Raw genomic sequence first — 18432 nt, 5'->3', positions numbered from 1 at the left:
GACCCCTAAAGTATTCCTAAACTGTTCAGCACGATGCCAGGGGGTGCAGTGTCCAATCTCGGGTGATTCGACCCAGGCGGGCTGAGAGGCGGGTTCTAGTGAGCACCCGCAGCGCCGGGCAGTGGGCTGGAGCGTTGCTACGGCAATGGCGTCCTGCGCACGCGGCTGCTAGGAGGGCGGGGAAATGCCGGATCGGAAGTCTCCGCACCCAGCCAGCGCAGCTGGGCTAGACGCTACGCCGGGCGTCGCCATGACAACTCCGCAGCGCGCAGTCAGCCATAGGACCGGCAAATGTGAGGGCGGAAATTTTAGCGTCCATGGAAGGTGGGGGGAGGGGGTGATGGTAGGAGCAGCTGGTAGCGTCGCCACGGCAACGGCGCTCAGCATCCGCCGCCGCCGGAGGGGTGGGGCAGAGGGCGGGGAATGTGAGCCGGGAGTCCCCGCCCTCGGCCTGCTGGGCGGTGGCGACCTAGCTGGCCGCAAGGATTTGAAACCGTTTGGCGGCGTTGGCGTCGGGGGCGTCGGGGGCGTCGGCGGCAGAGCGGAAGGCTTGCGTGTAGGGGCGCCAGGTTCTCATTTCTGGTTTTAACCCCTTTCTGTCCCTCCCCGGGTTCCGAGTGGAATTTTGCGCGGGGGCAGCTGCCCCGCCCTCGTTCGGGGCGGGGCGTTGCCCGCGGGCCCCGGGACCGTTCTCCGGTCTGTGGGGCGCGCGCCCCCAGGCTCCTGCAGAGTGGAGATCCGGCGGGCGCGGCTCGGAAAGTTCTAGGGAAAGTTTAAGTGGCCGTGGGAATGGTCAGCGTGACATGGGTCAGAAGTCTGACCCCGGGGTGGTGAGGAGAAACCTGTGTCCTGGACAGGGTAGGGGTGCGGGCGACCCTGGCCTCGGCCGCCGCCCTCTCCCGGTGCCCAGGTGGCCGGGGAGGTGACGAGAGGGGCCTCTGGAGTTCCCACACCCCTCCCTCATCGGTCAGTGGCTTAGACTGCCTGTTGGTAGAAACTGTCCTAATAAGCAGCCCACTGGCAAAGGCCCTATCCCAGCTTCACGGCCTGTTGGAAGACACACAGTGTTTCTGAGTTAGGTTTTTTTTTAAAGTATTCTGGATAACATCCGTAAATTTGAACATTACTTATTCTTATCATTGCGCAGCAGTTTTTATTATTTGTCGTTACTATTTATGAGTGAAAGTAAGAAAAGTCACGTGAAAAGCCACGAGCTTCTCCACAGTGGTCAGACTCCAGGCTGAGTCGTGAACATTGTTCAGGTCCAGCAGACTTCTCGCGGGACCCTGGGTCGGTTACTTTATTCCCGCTAAACCTCAGCTTCCCCATCGGTGAAGTGGCAGTGGAAGTAGTGCCTATCTGGTAGGGTGTGCAGGAGAATCCACTGGGATACCTCCCCAAAGCGCACAGCCGTGGTGGAAATTAAGGAAGGCTGTGTCAAAACATCCACGCTTGTAAGCCAGAGAAAATATGTACCTGTATACCTACTGGATTTTTTTGATATTTCAGTTTTCTTTATGATTTAATGGAACAAAATGGTTTTTACACAATACTCAGAGACATGTTTCTTGTGTTTGACAAAGGGCATCGTATGTATTCGTTTTTTCTTTTGCTATCGGGGCTCGAACTCAGGACCTTGCGCTTGCGCGGCAGACGCCGGAACCACTGAGCTAAATCTCCAGCCCCATCGTATGTATTCTTGGCTTAGCAGTGCCCACTTTTTTTCAAGGGCTTTTAATATTTGTGGCTGGTTTGTGTTTTCTGACTCCTGTAGTAGCAAAACACCGTGAAAAGGTCTTAGCCCATTTTATAACTGTCTATAAAGAAACAAGTTTTAAAGAAGAGGATACCAAGGAATCTAATAAAAGACACGATCCAAGAAAAAATAGGTTATAGATATAAGCAAGAGCCACCCAATTTGCTTCTTTTATATACATTTTTTTCCCTGTACCGGGGATTGAGCCCAGTGCTTCACACATGTAATGCAAGTGCTACATCACTGAGCTACATCCCCAGCCTTTTTTTACTTTTGAAGTAATTTATAAAATTAGTGGCCAAACTATAATTTATATTGCTAGTTGAGAAACTATAAGCCAAAGATGTAACTTTACTTACTTTTAAAAAATTAATCATTTAAATCTGCAGTTGTGGTAAGACTTTTTGACTAGCTGGATATAATTTGCGTGTAAGGTGTAATTTGTGTTGCAGGAATTTTTTGAAGACTTGAAATACTACCTTTTTCTGTTACTTTCCCCCATTTATTTTGTTGAATGAATAGGGATAAGGGGAAACAGATTTTTAGCTTTTATTAAATAACATTCTGACTTTTTGTTTTGTTTTTTAAAAAAATGGGTACTCCAGTATTTCATGTCATTATAGCAATTCAAATTGCTTTTCTACTTTTTAAAGTATTTGTAAATAAGTTGGAGATGTTCCACACTTTTGACTGAGTGGTCAGATATGGATCTAAGAGCAAGAGCTTTCAGTATTTTAGTCTGAGTTTGGTGCTTAATTTTATAATTTGCTGTTATTTAACTGTTGAGTTTTATTTTCTTAACATTAACCACTAACATTTCCAGCTGGTGTCAAAGGATTTATTCAGAATTAGTGATTAGGAAGTGATTTAATCTAAAAGTAAAAAAGAGGCTGGGAATGTAGCTCAATGATACAGCACTGGCCTAGCATGCCAGCATACTTGCATAGTTTGTGATGCTTTTGGGCAAATGTTTGTTTACATGGGCAGGATGCACTGGTTATGCCTGGAAGTACATCTTCCACAATGCTGGATTTGTTTATCCATTTGAAGAATTGCTTTTCAGCTTTATGACGAACATCCAGTGGTATTATCTGTAGTGATTGCCTTCTTTCACCAAGAACATAGTTAACAGAATAATAGAATATATTGTAAGAATGTAAAAGGAAACCAACTGGCCACACACACACACACCCACCCCCCCCCCCCCCACACACCACACAAAACCAATAAAGTAATCAGCAAATTTATTTATTTTTTTATGTATTTATTTTTGTGGTGCTGAGGAATGAACTCAGGCCCTTTCACGTACTAGGCAAGCGTTCTACCACTGTGCTACGTCCCTAATCCTAAATAAAATTTATTTTAACCAATTCTTGAACTTGAAATTGTATTTCTTCTACTGAAATGCAGAAGATAGGATGAGCAATTTTGGGAAATGAAATTAGGGGCATATAGTGTTCTTATTTTGGAAGACCTATTTCTTATTCAGAACAGAGCATTAAAAAATAGCCTGTAAAAATGGAATATTAATTTTATTTAGTAATCAGTTCCACCACTCCTAATATGTACAACATGATATGTTGAGTACCTACTAAGATGTGTAAATCTTGATCCCTGCCCTCCAGGAGTATCTCAAAAGGTAGAAGACAGGTAAATAGTATACATATGTGTACAAAAAGTAACAGCATGATAAATGCTGCCACACAAAAGTGAGCAGTTTACTGTGAGAATCCAGTGACAATCAGTCTTGGGTAAATTGGGCCAGCTTCACTGAGAAGTGACACTTGAGCTGCATTTACCTGACTCCAGGCAGTGGGAACAGTCTGTACAAAGTGAGTGGGATCAGAGAGGGACTTGGAATATTTGAAGAAACTTGAGCGGTTCATTATGACAGAGTGAAGTGGCCATTGGTGGGTCGGTGTATTTAGGTAAAGTGTGTGTGTGGTAAGAGGTAGGCCTAAATCCAAATACACTTGCATGTCCAACTTTTTGGTTTGGGTAGCATTTTGTAGTAGACAGTTAAGAGAGATTTTTTAAAAAATGAGTGATAGGCTTAGCTCTTGTCTCAAGTGAAGAAAAGGACCATTGGGAGAAGATCATGATCTGTTGCAATAGTGTGAATAAGTGGTTGGCAGTGTTTTATCTGAGATAGTGGCATTGAGACTAGAGAAACTGGGGTATTAGAGACATTTCTGAGTACTTTTTTTTCTTTTGTACTGGAGATTGAACTCAGAACCTTGCGCTTTCAAGGCAGGCGGCGGCACCACTGAGCTAAATCCCCAGACCCTTCTGAGTATTCTTGGTTTATGGAAGTTTAGAGAATGACATTATTGAAACTTCTAGTGTGGGGAATGAACAGTTGCTGATGCTTTTAAGCACAGTATATCATGTATTGAATAGGTGTATGGGGAAAATCATGAAGAATTTTCCTTGAAACAGGTAAAACTAGGTAACAAGCAGGACATTACTGAATAGGTCTAGATGGCTGTTGTAAGTGGGAGCCTGGAGTTGGAGAGAGAGAGAGAATTGAGTTAGAATTAAAATTTAAGGGTAAATGGCATGAGGAGAATACTGGAAGTTATCCTACTGAATGTGATTGCCCAGGGAGAATGTGAAAAGTCAGATTAAAAGGAGACTAAAGAGAAAGCCCTGGAGAATTCTGATTTAATATTGGGCAGAGAAGCAAGAGCCATTTAGAGACCAAGAAGGAATGATCTGTGAGGTAGCAGGAGACCGAGGAGTGAATGGAACTACTGAAGTCAAAGAGTTTCTAGGAGTAGCGAGATATAAGAAGTATAAGATGCCGAGGAGATGTCAAGTAGGATGCAAGCTGAAGATAATCCTTTGAATTTAGCAATTAGTGGATCATTGGTGAACCTTGAAAGAAGATTTTGGGTAGCATGGCAGTAATGGAAGTGTAGAAATTAAGAGTGGACTGGTGAATGAAAGTCTTAAATGAGGGCTGGTATCACAGGGGGAGTCAGTGGCTGTAGAGTATTTTGTACAGGGAGGATATCATTGATAATTGATAGATGTTAGGAGGAGGTACTGTCCTTAGAGAGAGTTGCTGCTGCTTTTGATTCAGGAGCAAAGGAGGTAAGATGTCTTCTCTAAAGGGTAATTGTGGAGGTGGGGGAAGTATTATTTTAATAGGAGTATTACCAAATGTTATGGGTTATTCCTAGATATTCTCCTAAAGCCTCATGTGCTTATATGTGGGCCTTTTGAGAGGTGACTGGATCATGGGTGTGTGATACTGGATTAGTACACTGATTGGTTTAGGATCACTCTGGGCATTGGATGATGGATTTTCTGAAGAGAGAAGACCTACCTTGGGTGTGGGTGGCATTAGTGAATAGGCTTGTAGCCTTGATGGAATAAAAAGAGAAAGAAGAGGGAAGTCTCATTGCTTCCTGCCTGCCATGCTACACCAAGTAGCAAGTATCCTCTGCCATGTCCCTCTGCTGTTATGCCCTCCCTTAGAGCCAGTCAACTATAGACTGAAACCTCTACAAACTGAGCTAAAATAAACCTTTCCTTCTTTAATTTGTGGGTGTTGGGTATTTTGTCCCAACAGCAAGAAAGTAACTAAGACACAAGATATTTTTTTCCATGAAGCAAGTGGTAAGATCTTTAAAATTTGAGAAGAGAGGTTAGAGTTATTTAAGGTACTGTAAGTTATCATGTAAAAGTTTTAAAAGTTGCTTTGCAGAGTAGGAGATAGTAAAAGATTTCTGCGGGTTCTGGTAACATCAGAAGTTATCTGGCTCCAAGGCAGTGCCATCTCTCCAGCAGCCCCTAGGATAGAGAACAAAGAGGATATCAAGGGATCACAATCTTGCTGAGTAGAAAGCAAGGATCTAGTGAAATAAGGAGATAGAGACTGAGAGGCAGAGACACAGAAAAGAGAAAGAAGCTAAGGGGCTGTTATGAGGTAGAGGGGTTTATTTATGACAGTCATGGGGAGTATATCTTTTAGTGCTATAGTCATATGGTTGGAGCCTTGTAAGGGGGGAATTTGGGGGTTGAGGTTGGAAGAGCAGTACATGGGAAGTGGCAGTATGGATCTCCACCAGTGCTTTCCTTCCTGGGCAAGGCTGGATGAAAGAAATGAAAGACTACATGGAGTGCATATTTATGACAATGAGAGACCTAGTTCACTCTCATGACTGTGAGGGAAGTAAAGTCAGCCAGTAAAAGCTAGGGTTTACTTATGGGGACAAGATGGGGAGACGTTCCTGGAAGAGGTTGTTGATAATAAAATGGCAGATACTGTGGTGAATATTAGAAGCTGGTTTAAGAGAGAGAGGGCAGTCTGTGGAACAAGGTAGCTTATGAGGCCGAGAGAGCTTTCTCCCAAATGTGTAATTTGTAAATTGAAAATGTGACAAATGAGGCATTATGTGTCATGTAAAGGTAGTGCACATCCTTACAAAGATTTTTAACAATTCAGAGGAACATGTAGAATGTAAATATATTTTTATTTTATTAAATTTTTATTTTTATTGGTGCATGTTTGAAGTACATAATTGTTACATTCCTTGTAGAGAGTTGGTGCATGTACATAACACATCTTAATTCTTTTTATTTTTAATCCCCTTCCCCTTTCCTTTCTCTTTCCTTTATCTGTTGGTACCCTTCCCTTTCTTTTTTTTTCAGTACTGGAAATCGAACTCAGGTCCTTAAGCGTGCCAGGCAGGTGCTGCCCTACTGAGCTACATCCCCAACCCTGTCCCTTTCCCTTTTGCAAAAGATCTATCTCCCCGTTTCCTATTATCTATCTTTTATTTTGGGTTTTTAATCCAAAGTTAGTACAAGGAAGGAAATTATAAAGATAAGAGCAGAAATTAATAAAATTGAGACTAAAAAACTATAGAAAGAATCAATGAATCAAGCAGCTGTTTTTTTTTTAAAGAATAAACAAAATAGACAAACTCTTAGCCAATCTTACCAAGAAAAGAATAGTAAAGACTCCGATCAGTGCAGTTAGAAACGAAAAAGGATGAATCACAGTGGGAACTGCTGAAATCCAGAAGATTATTAGTAACTAATTTGACAAGCTCTACTCTAGTAAGTTGGAGAATCCAGAAGGAATGGATGAATTCCTACACAATACATATAAATTATCAGAACTGAAGCAAGAAGATTTAAAAACCCTGAATATTCCAATAAAAGGCAGTGAAATTGGATATATTTTTAACATAAGAAATTTGGTATTTTCCAGAGTGGCTGTATCATTTTACATTCCTACCAGCAAGGTATGAGAGTTCCTTTTGTTCTGTGGCCTCACCAACATTTGGTGTTGTTTGCATTCTTTAGTTATACTGCTGTGTTGTTGTGGTATTTCATTATGGTTTTCATTTGTATTTTCATAGTGATTAATGGTGTTAAGCATCTTTTTGTGTGCTTATTTGCCATTATTTATATTTCTTCTTTAGTACAGGAATTGATTTTTTAAAAGTTATAAAATTTTTAATTGATGCCTAGTAAATGTACATATTTATTAGATGCCATGTGACATTTCAAAAAATGTGTATAATATGTAATGATCAGATCAGGATAATTGCTGTATCTGTCACCTTGGATATGTATCTCTCCTTTGTATTGGGAACTTTCAAAAGTATCTCTTCTGCGTAAGCGCAAGGACCTGAGTTCAATCCCCAGTACCAAAAAAAAAATTATCTCTTTTCTAGCTATGTTGAAACAATTGTCAATCAGGCATAAAATTTTTGACACTTATTTTTATTGAGTTGTTTGTTTTCTTGTGGTTAAATTTTAAGTTTTTCATATTTTCTTGATGTAAGTTCTTTTTTTAAATTCCATTAAGTTTATTGGTACATTTTAGGTATACATTATGATCACATTCATCATTTGGAATTTGCACCTGTACATGTTATACCTTGGTGCTTGTTTTGGCCCCATTTCCCTTCTTTCCCTTCCACCCCTGCACCCACCCTATTTACAAAAACTTTGTTTCCGTTTTTTCCTTCTTTTTTCATATTTTTCCTTCCCATCTTTCCTTTTCCCCACCCCTAAATCTTGGAAACAGCCCAAATGCCCATCAACTGGTGACTGGATAAAGGAGATGTGGTTTTTTTTATAAAATGAATTACTACTCAGCCATAAAGAATAATAAACTAGAGGCATTTATAGCTAAATGGATGCACATTGAGGCCATACTCTTTAAGTGAAATAAATAGGACACACGTGTAAATACTGAATAGTTTCTCTGGTGTTAGAAATTGCAAGAGTAAATGAGGTCCAAAATGTATAATAGATAATGTAAAATAGGAAGAAATGGTCCAAAAAGGAAGGGGAAGTAGAGAGGGGAGTGGGGGAAAGGAAAGAATGTAAGTTCTTTATGAGATGTAAAACTTGAAAATATTTTGCCCCAGTCTGTTGTTTATCTTTTCAATCCTTTAGCAGAGTCCATTTCAGCAGATCAAAATATCTTTTTCCTTTTGGGTAAAGTCCGACAGTGTACATCAGTTGTTTTCTTTAATCGATAGTACTTTTAGTGTAGTATACAAGAAATCTTTGTCTTAAAATCATAAAGCATAAAGATTTTTTCCTGTATTTTCTTCTAAAAATTTTATAGTTTTATATTTTCACTTGGCCCACCATTCATTTTGAGTATTTATATATAGTATGAAGTTTAGGTTGAGGATTAATTTTTTTTTGCATGTGTTGCATATGTTGTAAAAACATTCATTTCTCCATGAATTATACCTTCACTGAGAATCAGATATTTATGTATTGGTCCATTTCTGGACTCTATGTGTGCTCCATTGATCTTTGTTATCTATCTTTTCATAAAAAAACCTACATTGTCTTGACTTCTGTAGCTTTATGGTACATCTTAAAATCAGGTACTGTGAATCCGCTAAATTTATTCTTTTTCAATATTTTTTTCAGCTACTCTGGTTCCTTTACCTTTCTAAATAAATTTCAGAATCAGCCTTCAAAGGATACTTTTGGATTTTGATTAGAATGCATTAAATTAGAGGTCTATTGGGGAGAATTGATATTTAATTGATGTGATTTCTTTGATCTCTTTCATTAGAGTTTTGTAATTTTCAGCATACAGATCCTTCATATTTAATTTTGTATCTTTTATAGATTGGAAATGGGAAGTGAAGAAGAAAAATGGGAAAAGCTGGATGCAGAATTTGATCACTTTGTGGTAGATATGAAGCCCTTTGTTCTAAAATTACCCCATAGGTCAGGTAAGATTGTATTTGAAAACTGGGTTCTTAAGGTTACTATTTTAAAAATAATCCAGTAAACTGTCAAAATGGAAAGAAAGCTGAAATCCTTTAGTAGTTTTTTTTTTTTTTACCCATTGACATAGGATTCTTTTCTTTGAGTTTCTCAAGGGAAGATAAAAATTTAGTGGAAGTCCTTTAAGCAGTGGAAAGATCTTATTGGGGTACCCACCTCTCAAATGCCAGCAGTTTGTAGCACATAGACCTGCCTTTAAAGTTAGATACTCCATTTTTCCTTCCTTCTGTGGAAATGTCTTCTGTTTCAGGAGAGTACTGTTCACATACTCTCTGACCTTTTCGTTTATCAAAGCAGAAAAAATCTATTCGTCTTTTATGATTAGTGATTGAATAACATCAAATGTGAATGAGTTTTTTGTTTTTATTGCTTCTCTAGGTCCTGACCTATTAGTTCTAACGTTGGAATAAGAATCTTTGTCTCAAGGTAGAGAATTTTCTGATAATTTAAGGCATCAGAGAGCAATTGGAGAGAATGTTGGGGGTCAGGGAGAGTCTATACTTTGTAGTAGGTATATGGCTGACTATATAGGTAGATATGGCTTGGTTACTGAGTAGAGCGTTTGGAATGGGGCCAAGAAATTATAATTTTTACCTTTTCCAAGTTCTCTGTTTCCCTGAGGTATCTGAGTGGACTTGGCAGAAAAGAACTGACTCAATATTAGGTATTTATTTCAGGGAAGAAAGGAGCTACACTGAGAGAAGGAAGTGTGGCATGGGAATTGTGCATTCTGTGGTCACTCATTGTTCTAGAACTTGCAACCAGAGGTTAGCTTGGCCTTGCCTTCTTTTGAATCCTCTTTCTCTGATTCTTCTCTTGCCATGTTGGACCTTGCTCTTTTCTTCCTCTGCTAATCTTCAAATGATCATTTCCTGTCCCATAGTTTATTCATGGGTATTTGAATTAATAGTTAATGATATTTCTACATAGAACTGTATCCTCTTCTGATGTTCACTACTTTTTTATGTCTTAGATCTACTAATTAAGAAACATTTGTATTAAAATTTCCTATTATAATTGTATTTCAAATATCTTCTTTTAAAAACAGATTTTAAATAGGTACAATTGATTATTATTTAATATTATTATTTTTTGGTACCGGGGATTGAACTCAGGACCTTGTGCTTGTGAGGCAGACGCTGGAACCACTGAGCTAAATCCCTGGCCCTACAATTGATTATTATAACCGGTGGTTCATACCATGTGGGAACTCACATCCCACTCAAGAGCTAGAAATTTGTAAATTACCTGTTTTTATAGCTAAATTCTACTTTTTTTCTTTTTCTTTTTTTTTGGTATCAGGGATTGAACTTGGGACCTTGTGTTTTTGAGGAAGGTGCCAGAACCACTGAGCTAAATCCCCGGCCCTAAATTCTACTTTTTTTTTTTGGTACTGGGGATCGAACTCGGGTCCTTGTGCTTGTGCAGCAGGTGGTGAAACCACTGAGCTAAATCCCCAGCCCTAAATTCTACTTTTAATAGTGTTTTTTTCATTCATTTTAATTATAGGACTAAATTATTTTCATTAGCCAAGAATACTACATTCTGGGTAACAGATTATTATATAGATTTCAGTTTGCTACAGGACATGTAGAAAGCACAGTTTGAAAAACTACTTGAGTTCATCAGTTTCACTTTTGTGTTTTCTTTTTGTAAAAAAGTATATCCACTCTTTAATGAAGTTTGTTTTATGGCCATATAAATTTCAAAGCAAAAATTCCCAATGTTTTTTAGAGGCATATCTCTCATAAACGTAGTGAGACTTGCAAAGTGGTAAATCCAGCTTTAGTGATTTTTACAGATAAAACAATAAATTAATATGACCTTTGTAAGAGATTAAAGCAGACTTATGGTTTATGTTGAGGTAGACTGATAAAAAATAAATATCAGAGTAGTTAGCATAAGACCTAAAACAATTTTATGTCATGGATAATAAAGTCAGTGGATCATTATGTGTGGATTAAACTGTGCTGTATTTTTAGGTAGATTTTTAAAAGAATAATATTTAATGAAAGTACATGTAAATAGCACTGAATTATTTTTAGAGATGTTAAAGGAAAGCCCTAAATAAATCATCTACAAATCCCTGGAAATTATTGACTTTCATAAAGAAAATATTTGAACTTAATCTTGAAGTAAGTATAAAATGTTTGATAATTCAGAGGTTGCATTTTATCTCCTTCTGTCCTTACATAGTTAGAACTATAGAAAAGTATTTCAATATATGTAAAGTTTTGTACAAATGCAAAATTATAGCAGAATTTTATGTCAGAAATTTGATAGTTATCCAAAAATTTTATTTTTGTTAATACATATATTTTTTGGTCTTTCTCTTGCCCAACTGCCAGTTAACTAATAAGATTAAATTCTAGACTAGGTGTTTGTGACCCATGGGCCAACTCTAGTCCATAATGCCATTTATTTACTTATGGTCAGTAACTGCTTTCATGGTGCAGTGGTTGAGTAGAGTAGATGCACCGTAGATCACATGGCCTACAAAGCCTAGAATATTTACAAAACTTTGCTCATCCTTGTTCTATTTTAAGGCAAATACTTTTATTGTTTGTATTTAAATATTTTATTTTCTGAAAAATCAAATTTGTAATAGTTCTTATGTGTTCATAGAACGGCAGAGGTGTGCTCTTTGGATTAGAAAGCTGTGTGAGCCTTCAGGAACAGGTACAGGAATAATGGGCAGGAACAATCGGAACCTGTATGCGAAATTGTTACTGCATATGCTTAAGCGGGGAGTACTTGAAGGCCCTTTTACACATCGTCCTGAACCAGGGACACTGAAGATGTTACCTTCATACATGGTAGGTATCACTGACTGCAAGTATATTAGTTTCGTTTCTTTACAAGTGAAGTTAACTTATTATTCCTATAGGGAATGGTGATATTATTGAGTTATATGTGTTAGATAACACATTCATTAACACTAATTTTTTTTTCTCATTTAATTTTTACGCTTTCATTGAAAACAGACATTAGCCTAGACGAGGAATATCCTTATTGGTTTATTCAGTTTTATTCTGTATTATTTTTATAAAAAGAAAATTTCGATTTTGAGCTTTAATTTTATTTTTAATGAGTTATAATAGTAACATTTTATGTATCATGAATTCTAGTTTATTAAACTTTCATATGAATTATTTTATAATTTATGAGTGGTTACATTGAATGACTTTTATGTTTCTTTTCACTCTAATGACAATAATAAATTGGAGTTTAAAAGTGATTTTGTATACTCCATTTAATTTCATTACTATAATCAGCTTTGTTGCAAGGCAGATATATGCTTGATTGATAGGTTGTCACTGCCCTGTTCCTCATAAATCTTAAATCTTAGGTTCCTTTGAACCTTAAAATGTACCTTGGTTTGTGTGGAATTTGAATACTTGAGAAATATGACTGGAAAACTAGATATTGGCATTCGCTGAACTGCAAAATTCTTATGTAGTATATTGCAACATTTTTCTGTATTTCATCAGTTTACCATAAAACAAAATTTAGTCACATGGGATGCTGCACATTAGAGGATAATTCTTGTTGTTAATGGTAGAATGCCAGAAATTTTAATGTTATTATCCATAATATATTAGAGTAGAGCCATACATTTTGCCTAAATTAAGATTAGTAGTATTTGGGGTAATATGGTAGTTATTTAACTTGCTGCTTGATTAGACAATGCAGTGACTACAGTAGTTCCCCCTTAGTTCCCCTTTAGCCAAAACCTGCCCCTCAGTGGATGCCTGAAATCAGATGTTAACAAATCTTTTATACTGTATGTACTGACTGATAACTGACAGCTTCTAAGTGATGAATGGGCAGGAAGTATAAAGAATGTGAATACACTTGATGGGCCATAGTGGAATAGATGGAACAGGATTTCATCACATGACTCAATTAAATGCAATTAAAAGCGTGTTTATTTTTATTTAAATTTTATTTAATATTTAATTTATTTAATATTGTTTTTCATTTAATATTTTTGGGCCACATTTGACTACAGATAGCTACAACCATGAAAAATGAAACTGGGTAATGGATGATACTATATCTCACTTAAAAAGAGATTGCTATGCATTTCTGATTTGGGATAGAGAGTCATGTATCACCCCTCCTAGAGAATAGCCCTTAAAAATTTTCTTTATAGGCTTGGGAGAATGGTTATACAAGTGTCCAATCAGTGTAGTTTTTTTCAGAATTGTGGTGTGCATCCTGGCTGATTTGAAGAGAAATAAATGGACTAATGTAGAACATTTTATGAAACATACTCAATTTTATAGTCATAGGGGAAGACTGTATTTTATGAATAATAATAATGAGAAGGCCTAGAGATCTGTCTTGGGTATTTGAGCCAGTTAATAGTATGTCAAGAGCTAAATCCCAGGTCTCTTGCTCTGTTTTTCCCACCTCATCAAGCAATTCCTAATTTTGCTTTCTGATTTGTATTGATTGTAGTTTCTTTGCCCACTGATTTGTGTGTGTGTGTGTGTGTGTGTGTCTGTGATCCAAAGTTGGTAACGGTCACAGAAAGAAATAGGGTAGCATATGATTTTTTAAAATTTTCCCTTTAACTGTTTATAAAGTTAATATGCCTTTGTTACACAAATAAATATCAAATTTGTTATTAATTTCATTGTTTACCAGAATTTAGTAGAACATAACTAAAATATAAATGTTATCCATTTTATTTTAATATTTCATAATTTCTTGTGCATCGAGTAATGTATTTTTATAGATTTAGATGTAATTGAATTTAAACTGAGTACTTGAAATAACTGTTATCAGACTTGTAACTTTATGGAAATTTTGAGTGTTTGTTTATAGTACATTTTGAAAGAATAATTTCTCCAATTTTTAAAAATCAGTCCATCTACTTTGATGAGCCAAATCCAGCATGTAAAAAAGGTTCAAGTCCAGAGAGATTACCTGACTGGGTAATGGGTGAGCTGGGGACAAGTGAACACAAATTAAGTGAATCATGGAAACCTTCTCCTGGAGAAGATAATACTTTGGTGCTGTCGCCAACTGATGCCCACAGGTATGCTATGAAAATGAGATTTTAAATGTTTTTCATCTTTAGCTTGTACTTGGAAATGGCATTGAATTTTTCTTTTTTTCCTCTTTTAATGTTAAGCAATTGGTTTACTTTATATTTTTGGTAAGGTTGAAGGTTATAAATAAATGTTGAATATTTCATATAACAGTTTGCTTTTCATTTACCATATATTTAAGATAATTTTCTGTTTTTAGCTACATTTATGGATATATGTTAACTTTATATTATATAAGGTTATATAATATAAAGTTATGTGGGTTTTTGTTATATTCTTATTTCACTAAATGAAAACAAATTATTCAATAAGAGGAAAATGTGAGAAATTCAAGATATATATAATAGATATATATTGTATACATTTATTTATTTCATTGCTTGGAAAGTGGTACCTGAGAATCTTTAAATAACTGTGTGGTTTCCTTTGTGACAAAGATTAATTAAAAACATTATCAGGGCCGGGGATTTAGCTCAGTGGTTCCGTCGCTTGCCTTGCAAGCACAAGGACCCCAGTTCGATCCCTGGTACCAAAAAAACCTCCCCCCGCAAAAAAAACCCCACATTATCAATTATTTCAAAAAAATTTAGCACCCTGTATAACCATCTTGAATTTCTCACCTTTTCTTCTTATTGAACAGTTTGTTTTCATTTAGTAAAGTAAGAATGTAAACGTAAACCTCATTAAATTGTACCTTCTTGCTATAGTATTAAACTTAAGTAGAATTTTTAGTACAAATAAATAAATAGAAGAAGGGGAGGAAAAGGGGAATATAAGAATTAAGATGTATTATGTTCATGTACCAGCTCCACATGAGAATTGTAAACATGTACTATAAACATACACCTTCCAAAAAGGAAGGGGATCCAAGAGGTGGGTGGAGCGAGGAGGGAGGGAAGGAAAAAGGGAGGAAAAAAAGAATTAAGATGTATTATGTAACTGTACCAATTCCCCACAAGGAATGTAAACATTATGTACAACAAACATGTACTAATAAAATGATCTGACAAAAAGTAAACTGCTAAGTTTTCAAAGTACAAAAGACCATTGTTACACTATAATTTTTGGCTTCTTAGAGAAATGGTTTAAATTGAGCTCTTATCAGATTTTTATTTTTCCCATTTACATTGTTTTCTAAAATATTGGACAGTATCATTTGGTATGTACTGTACTTCATAGTTCATGCGTCATCATTTTCTTGATAATTTTAATTCTAGGAATTTGTTTCTGTTAACAATGTAATCTTTTTTGTAAATTATAATTTTTAGATTATTCCTTAATCAGAAATTAAAATGTTATTAATAATTTGAAATTTCTCCATGATTGGTGTAGCTTGGTTATGTGATTTTCAAACCTGAGATATGGTGGAAAAGAACAGATGAACACAAAACAAGAGAACCAGCCCATGAGGTTATTTTATTAGAAAGAGAAACAAATTAAAATGGAGAGGGAGTTAAAGAAGGAGTGATATAATTAAGGACATCTTCAGAAGAGTAAAAAGAAATGAATAAATTAGTTCATAGGAAGTGGTGTTAAATATTTATATTTACATTTATAATTTAAATTAGAAAATATATAATTGTATTATTTTCATTAGCATTATAAGCAGGTAAATGGAGATCCAAAAAGGTTGCTGTCTGTATACAAATAAAAATATAATTTTTAGTTTGGTTGCAAAATCCATCTGTTATTTGCCAATATTTTTTAAGAATTCAGCTAATTATTTCTAGGTGTAATGAACATGGGGCTTGTAGTATAAAGGTGATGATGTTTTAGAGCTTAGATTAGAGGTTGAAAAATGGTAGTCTTTTTGGACTGAACAAATTACCTGGGCTGATTTGCTTTGTTTGACTTATACAGTTTCTTTAAAGATTTCTGAATGAGTTGCCAAAATGAAAAATTGAGAAATTTCATATTAAAACCCAGGTTTTTAGGTCCCTTTAAAAAACTAGAAACCTAGTAAACTTCCCAGAGGACAGTCATAGGTACCATAGCCTAGAGGTGAGTAATACTCAGTTATTCCCTTAATGTAGTATGCCTTCATTTTTCCTTCTAATTCTTGACACTGAATTTTATGCCACTTAAGATCTGTTATTGATCTTGAACTTTTTTCTTTGAGAGGAAAGTGAAGGTTATTTTTCTCCTTTTATATTCTATCAAAACTTCAAAGAAAAAAGGTAGTAGAAAGGCAGAAGATACGTGTCAAGAAGGGAAGGGCAGCATTATACCTGTGTAAAAGTGAAGAATATATTTATATTTGGCAGCAAAATGATTCATTTGTTATCTAAGTCCTACAGACATTTGATTTATAACTATTGTTTTAGATGAATAGAGGAGAGAGATAAGTACATAAATAATTTCAGTGCAGTGGTTATGTGTATCATGGAAGTATTTGCAAAGATTGAGGGATTCAAGGTAGAAACAGACTTGAGATTTCCAAGAGTCCAGGTGAATTGACATTTTCTCCTTTGGAACATGAGATAAAGCTTAAGAAAATACAGAGAATTATTATTCATTGTCTTTTCTGGAAAATAAAACTATAATAAAACCCCACTATGTTAGTTTCCCCCCCGCCCTGGTACCAGGGATTGAACTCAGGACCTTGTGCTTGCTAGACAGGTGTGGTGCTACTGATATAAATTTCCAGCCCTCTAGACAGTTTTGCTGTTGTTGGGACCAAATGCTTGGCACACACAATTTAAAGGTGGAAATGGTTTGTTTTGCTCATAGTTTCAGAGGCTTCAGTCTTTGGTCTGCTGGCTCCAAGGAAGAAACATCATGGTGGAAGAGCATGGTAGAGCAAAGCCATTCAGTTCATGGTGGCTAGGAAGGAGAGCAAAGGATCAGTGCCAGAGAGGAAGGGGCCAGTGACCAGGTGTATTACCCAAGGTCACACTTCCATGACCCGCCCAGACACATATATAAGTGTGCTCTACTAATCCCTTAGATTGCTCCCAAGCCAATCAAATTGAAAATTAACCTTAACTGTTATATCTCACCCCCTGTAAATGTAACATCCAAATAAATCTCCTTAAAGCATATTTAATATGCAGATAAACACATTAACAAGTAGTAATTCTACCTAACATAGCTATCTTCTATACAACTGAAAACACAGTAATCTCTTCTTCCAAAGTCTTAAGAATTTCAGCGTTGCTCAAAAGGCAGATTCCAAATTCCCTCTGACACTCAAGGTAAATTCTTAGCTCTAAATTTCTGGAAAATAGAAAAAATAAATTACCTATTCCCGATATACAATGGCACCAGGTAAATATTTCCATTCTAGGGGCCAGGGATTTAGCTCAGTGGTTTCGCTGCCTGCTGCGCAAGTGCAAGGACCCGAGTTCGATCCCTAGTACCAAAATATATATATATATATATATATATTCCCATTCAAAAAGGGAGGACTCAGGGATAGAAAAGAATAGGACCAAAGCAAGACTGAAACTCAGAAGGGCAGACAGTAAATCCTATATCTATAAACCATAAATCTATATCTGGCATCTAGGGAATGTGCTGGTGAGAAGTGAGTTCCAGAGGGCTAGGGTCACCCAAGCTGATGGTCTTGTTGGTGCAAAATACATGGCCTCTCTTTTAGGGTGGCTGCACTTGTTGCCTATGGCTTTCCACAGCAGATGTATCACATTCCTGGCGTTTCTAATTTTCTTGGGTCTCCACTATACTTTTGGCTTCATTTCCACAGCTTCATGTACCCACCACTCCAGAGCTGATTGCTTGGTCTCTCAGGCTGTCTGTTGAAATATGAGTGGAAGGATCCATAACCCCACAATTCTTTCATTCTACACGTCTGTACAACCAGCATCATGTGGATGATGTCAGGGTCTGCTTCCAGCTCAAGTGGTAGTCAGGCCTCATTGGACATGGCTGCAGAAGCCTCTGAGTGTCTGGATTACTGCTGAGCACAGTGAAAAGAGCCCTGGGGAACCAATTCCCTAGGAGCCCCTTCTTGGGCAGGAGTTCCATGGACACTCTCCTTAAGTGAAAAGTTTAAAATTGTGTACCCGTGATCCTGCAATCCATGGGGTCTTGCTGATTTCTGAGTTGTCCTCAAGGCATCTTTCTTCTTGTTCTTGTCCAGAGTACTTGATTTCCTTTTAATGGTGCTAATCTCTTCAGCAGCTCCACCTACTTTGGCCCTGACTTGATCTGATTACTTTTGGGCCGAATTGTTCAACTTTTCCTGCTTTGGTTTTTACCTCAGACTCACTATAAATCTGGCTAAAAGCTTCCAGCAATACTCATGTCACAGCCTGAATGTTGGGTTGCCTTGAAGTGTCCTCTGGCAGATAATTGGACCACTGCCCTTAATCTCAG

General features: G+C 37.0%; 1 protein-coding gene across 11 annotated transcripts in view; it reads left to right on the top strand.

Moving 5' to 3' along the window:
• The first annotated feature begins 319 nt into the window (after nt 1–319).
• The window catches only part of Cep112 (centrosomal protein 112), a 655204-nt gene continuing 637091 nt past the window's right edge, over nt 320–18432 (top strand). For 5 of the 11 annotated variants that reach the window (XR_015450293.1, XR_015450294.1, XM_021248586.2 and 2 more), the window contains exons 1-4: nt 321–556; nt 8876–8982; nt 11663–11853; nt 13912–14084. Coding sequence is in view for 9 of the 11 variants with exons in the window: in XM_021248586.2 (XP_021104245.1) it covers nt 8883–8982; nt 11663–11853; nt 13912–14084 (464 nt within the window). In the remaining 2 variants the exon portion in view is untranslated. Of the gene's footprint in view, nt 570–8873; nt 8983–9415; nt 9464–11645; nt 11854–13911; nt 14085–18432 lie in introns of those variants that run through there. The other 6 variants (XM_087208581.1, XM_087208584.1, XM_013067631.3 and 3 more) reach the window with 5 other exon arrangements.

This window comes from Heterocephalus glaber, unplaced genomic scaffold (assembly GCF_053883595.1).
Source record: "Heterocephalus glaber isolate CG9 unplaced genomic scaffold, H.glaber_assembly_v1.0 deba00000937, whole genome shotgun sequence".
In the NCBI taxonomy this organism is placed as follows: Eukaryota; Metazoa; Chordata; class Mammalia; order Rodentia; family Bathyergidae; genus Heterocephalus; species Heterocephalus glaber.
The sequence above is the reverse complement of the archived record's forward strand: the minus strand, read 5'-3'. Positions and strand labels throughout refer to the sequence as shown.